This window comes from Notothenia coriiceps, unplaced genomic scaffold (assembly GCF_000735185.1).
Source record: "Notothenia coriiceps isolate Sejong01 unplaced genomic scaffold, NC01 NC01_scaffold00005988, whole genome shotgun sequence".
NCBI classification, from domain to species: Eukaryota; Metazoa; Chordata; class Actinopteri; order Perciformes; family Nototheniidae; genus Notothenia; species Notothenia coriiceps.
The window spans coordinates 1-4,773 of record NW_011338689.1 but is presented as its reverse complement, the minus strand read 5'-3'; the positions used below and the strand labels follow the sequence as shown (position 1 = coordinate 4,773).

Below are 4,773 nucleotides of genomic sequence, written 5' to 3'. Positions count from 1 at the left end.
ATGGAATAACATGGAGCTTAAGGGGCCTATTCTGTTTTGTGGGTGTTCCCTCTCATGTAGTTTGTTATAGGTTATTGTGCATGTACATACATACATAGCCTACAAAGGCTACAACCCCTTGTTCCCTCCAAAGGGAGTTTCTCTCCCACAAAAGTATTATCAGCTAAATATAATCAAAGTACCAAAAGTAAAAGCAATCATTGTGCAGGTCCATTTCAGAATAATATATATGATATGTTTTATAATGATTGATTAAAGTGTTCTCAAAGCTGGTAAAGGTGCAGCTAGTTTGAATTACTTTGTATACTGCAGGGTAGCTTGTGGATTTACTCCAGGTGGAACTAAAGTCTGATTTAACACTTGATTTATTTTGAGGAACAGAAAGCTGTAATGCTGAGGAAACTTCCTTTATCATCAACACCATCGGTATGAATCAGGCAGCATGCAATCAATTGCTGATGACACACACACGCGCGCACAGAAAGAGAGATTCAGCCGATGTGGTGGCATCCATCGTCTACACACCATTGTCCAACTATAACATAATAATAAACACATTTATTCTTTAGTAAAAAAACATGACTGATCTTCTCGTGTGTTGGTGTGAGCAGCTTTAAGAAATGTACTTGTGTAATCTTTTTTTTGTTGGAGTGTCGTTTACTTCGAGTTTTATGTGTTAAAATAATAATTGTTCTGAACCAGCCTCCAGCTGACGGCTCCACCTGCCACCTGACACGAAGCCACTGACTGTGGCAGGTGCATTGTTGGTGCATTGGTATTTTGAGGCAGCAGAGAGAACAGACATCTGGTCTAAAGTCATTTCCTGCTATTTAAAGTGTCTAATATGCAGATAGTTAGATCGCCTGCATGTGAAGGTTAACGCACAAGTACTTACATTGAGAATAATTGGGAGATAACACTCTGATACGTTTAATTCATGTAGGCCTAAAATCCACCCCTGAATTAAAGACTAAATATAAGCACCTTGCCCTTTGTGGTTTACTTTTCTGCCAAATTATTTACAGTTCTAATCGGAAGAGTTGAGATGGAAAGGCATAACATACCTTATTTTTAATATAACCTTATATTCATTTGTTATTTATTTACGACCATATATCGTAGCTCCTTTTAGAGTCCAGAGTCAACAGGTCCCTGCTGGCCGGCTGTGTGTTGCTTCCTGTTGCTTCCTGTTGCTGCTCAGTTTCTTGGTGGCTGTGCAGATATGTCATGCTGTGTTTTGCAATAATGTTAAGGGGGTGTTTATGCTTAACCACAAAGGAAGTGAACAGCATTTATATTTGTATCTGTCGCCAGGGCAACTGCCACCACATGAGGGACCCATTCAAGAAGAGCCAATCAGCAGGGGCAATTGGCAGGTTTAATATTTTAAAAACTCAACGTTACAGATGGGTTGAGATGTTTAGGCCTTATTGAGTCTTTAGAAGCCTCCCACTACCTCAGCATTTGGATGGTGGGTATGACTCACGTACCGCTTTAGCAGCTAATACTGTACAGGACCTTTTGTTAACAGGAAATGATTTAAAGCATGTAGTGTTGCATCATCAGCACATTTCAAATAACACATTTCACCAGTAGAAATGAAAACTGCCCTTTTTCCAAATGTACAAAACAGTAACCAGGACTTGTTTTGATAATTTGATCCTAAAATATGTTGTTTCTTATTTTGTTGAGTGATAAAACCATTGAAATGTTCATTGGTAACATAGTCAAATGTGGTATAGTATTAGCAAAAGATGATGAAAGTCAGAATGAGTGATCTCAATAAATCTAAATATCTAAGTTTGATGATGCTAGCTACCATTAGACGCTGTAAGCTACTGGCATACAAGACAGACATTAAAGCACACATTTAAGTGTTTAATTGAGTTAAGGTTAATTTTATTAATAATGACTTGAAATTATCATATGTACGTAAAATGTATTAATTATAGGAAAGTTTTATAGTCTGTGTGTTTTATTCACAAACATGAGATTGGTATCGTCTCGTACCACTCTTTGGAAAGAAGTTAAACGATGCATTTAAGAAACGATGTTGTTAAAATGTTGGAATTATTTATAAAGGATAGCAAAATAAGTTTGTCCAGACTTGAGTAATTCCTCATTTTAAGTTACGTTTTGAATGTTTGGGCAATGCTGTCCAGCAATTCCCCAAACGATCTTTCATTTCATTTTAATATACTGCATATTTCAAACGAGGGTAGGCCTACAGCACTAGGTGTAATAGCTGGCCATAGAGAGAATGTGTTTGTGAGTGGGGGGTTTACCAAGGTTGCCGTGTCTAATGCAGGTCTTGATAGCAGAAAGGAAGTTATCACGTTCTTCTTCCTGTTGGAACAGGAAGCAAGTGTGGCCCATATAATGCAGGTGCAGATACACTGCCAGCACATCTGGAGAGGATACCACCGAAGAAGAATCCTCCTTCACTCCTAAACACACACATGGACACACACACAATTGTTACAGGTGTGAACTTGACTCCCTTCATTCTTTAGTAAGCACTTTATTAATTCGACCAAGCTTCCTCTAAGTTGACGACAGTGTGGTATCAGTAGCTAGCTACACTTCACGTTACCTCCTTAGAATGAATTATCTGCGATACAAAACTCAATTGACAGTGGCTTTGGCAGGAACATAGATAAAGGTTTCCTCTGAAACGGTATAGCTGTCTTAACGCTAGGTAAAGCAGTGAAAATATTCAAAAAATAGTGCACACTTTCTTTACCCGACAGTAGCCTATGTGTTTGAGCTTGCTTATGTTACCTTACCTACATTTCTGGCAAAATGAATGGTGGAACTAGCTATTGTTAAATACTGAGGTGTAGTATTATAAAGAAATAAGGTATTATTGCCATTGAGTATTCCAGCGCAGGTTCGCTCTTGGTGAGCTTTGGACTCCTCCTCTTTTGTGAACACACTGCCCCCTGCTGGATGGAGGACCAACTTCGCTGCACATCCACGACTGAAGGTCTAAAGGTGGGAACACAGACAACACGTCCAGCACAGGGACACATCCAAGTCAATTTGATGTATATGTCATATTTAATTTGTTAAAATGATTGCATGTGTTACCTCTGTGTTTTCATGTATTTCCACTTTGTATTCTCGTCTCAGTACGATGAATCTCTCTTTGCATTTCTTCCCCTGCTCATACCAGCAAGAGAGCTTCACACTCCCTTGGTATAGCACTTCCTCTGGAGCATATTGAGGCTACACACACACACACACACACACACACACACACACACACACACACACACACACACACACACACACACACACACACACACACACACACACACACACACACACACACACACACACACACACACAGAGAGAGATACACAAACTTTCATGTTTGAATAAAGTGCACAGATTTTAGTTTGAAGGAATGAGGAATGATTGACATGTGCAGCTCCTACCCCATGTGCGAGCAGTAGGCTCCTCCCCTCTTTCTTAGGCTCCACCTCCTGGTGCAAATGTACGGTGTAGGCTGCAGAATACTGCTGTCGGTAAAACACACTAAAGCTCTGGAACGTACTGTCCACAAGCCCTGGAAACACACAGATTTATTTTAAATGCTTTCTGCCATCTCAAAAATGAATAATAAGCCTGTTAATGTGCTGGAAAGATTTATTGGTACATACAAACATTTGGTGATAGATTTAGCTTCAATGGGAAAAAAAAGAATATTAAAGATCCTCAATGCTTTAAATGAATAAGATAACATCTTTCTGCCTTTGTTTTTTCATAGCCGGTCGTCTGTACGTATTTGAGTCCTTGTTTGTGTGTCTACTGGCTAGCTAATGGCTGCCACTCTGCACTGCTCTCAATTGGCTGTTAACACTGATAAACCCGTGTGGACTGGAGGCATTAATGCAAAAATGTAGTAGTCACCATCTGATTTGCCCTCAGGTTTTCACTCTGTCAGCTCTTTTTATGTTGTTTGCACTGTTTTTGCTCTTAGCTGCTAGCTGCCACCTCAGGTGTGAGCACGCATAGAGCCATGTGGAGTCAATCCCACTGCTCTGAATTAAGTATTTTAAGTTACAAAAGTAAATATTATTACAATGGATTCAATATTTGTCTACAATGTGAAACTAGACATTCTTGAACCCAGATGTATGCAGTTATTTTGCTACACAGCATCAAAATCTCTCTTAGCTCGTCTTGAGTTTTTACAATCCTCAACTTTACTATTTTGGTTGAAGTGAGCGACTAGCTGGTGAACATAGTGGAGTATTTAGCTGAAGTGCCATATTTCTTTTTCAGGAGTTGGTTCAGAGCAAAGCAGAGCTGTTGACATGGGATTGTATATTGGACTTACATTTAATTGGTTCACAAATGACCATTCATGGAATGCTAATGTCTTTCCATGACAACTGGATGTGTAAATTCTAGCAATAAAACGTCATATGATGATAATTTGTTAATGGTTTTTTTGTTGTGTGTTTCACTTCCCCCAAGTGAGCGAATGCAGCTTTAAAGTGCACCTGCTCAGGTTGCCGTATAGTTGAGGAGGTTATTATTAAACCATGGCCCAACCCTTGGTCTGGAAGAACAAACATGGGAACCAACAGACTCTAGGAATATTTCTTTGTGCCACTAGGAACCTATTCACTGGTTTGCATGGGGTTTTTCAGATATAAAATATCTGTTGACCTATAGAGTGGCGAAGTCCCTCCCCTTCCGGGGGACCTCCATGGGACCTTATTTCGGAAAAAGTATGTATTAAAGTCAATGGAGAGAGAAAGA

General features: G+C 39.5%; 1 protein-coding gene across 1 annotated transcript; it reads right to left on the bottom strand.

Moving 5' to 3' along the window:
* Positions 1 to 2,109: 2,109 nt before the first annotated feature.
* Positions 2,110 to 3,571, bottom strand: LOC104943366 (protein Niban-like; the record flags this gene model as incomplete). Its single annotated transcript, XM_010768743.1, has 4 exons — positions 2,110 to 2,447; positions 2,871 to 2,988; positions 3,091 to 3,228; positions 3,441 to 3,571. Coding segments are annotated over 4 exons (602 nt in total), but the record flags the coding sequence as incomplete, so codon positions are not given.
* Positions 3,572 to 4,773: the final 1,202 nt, after the last annotated feature.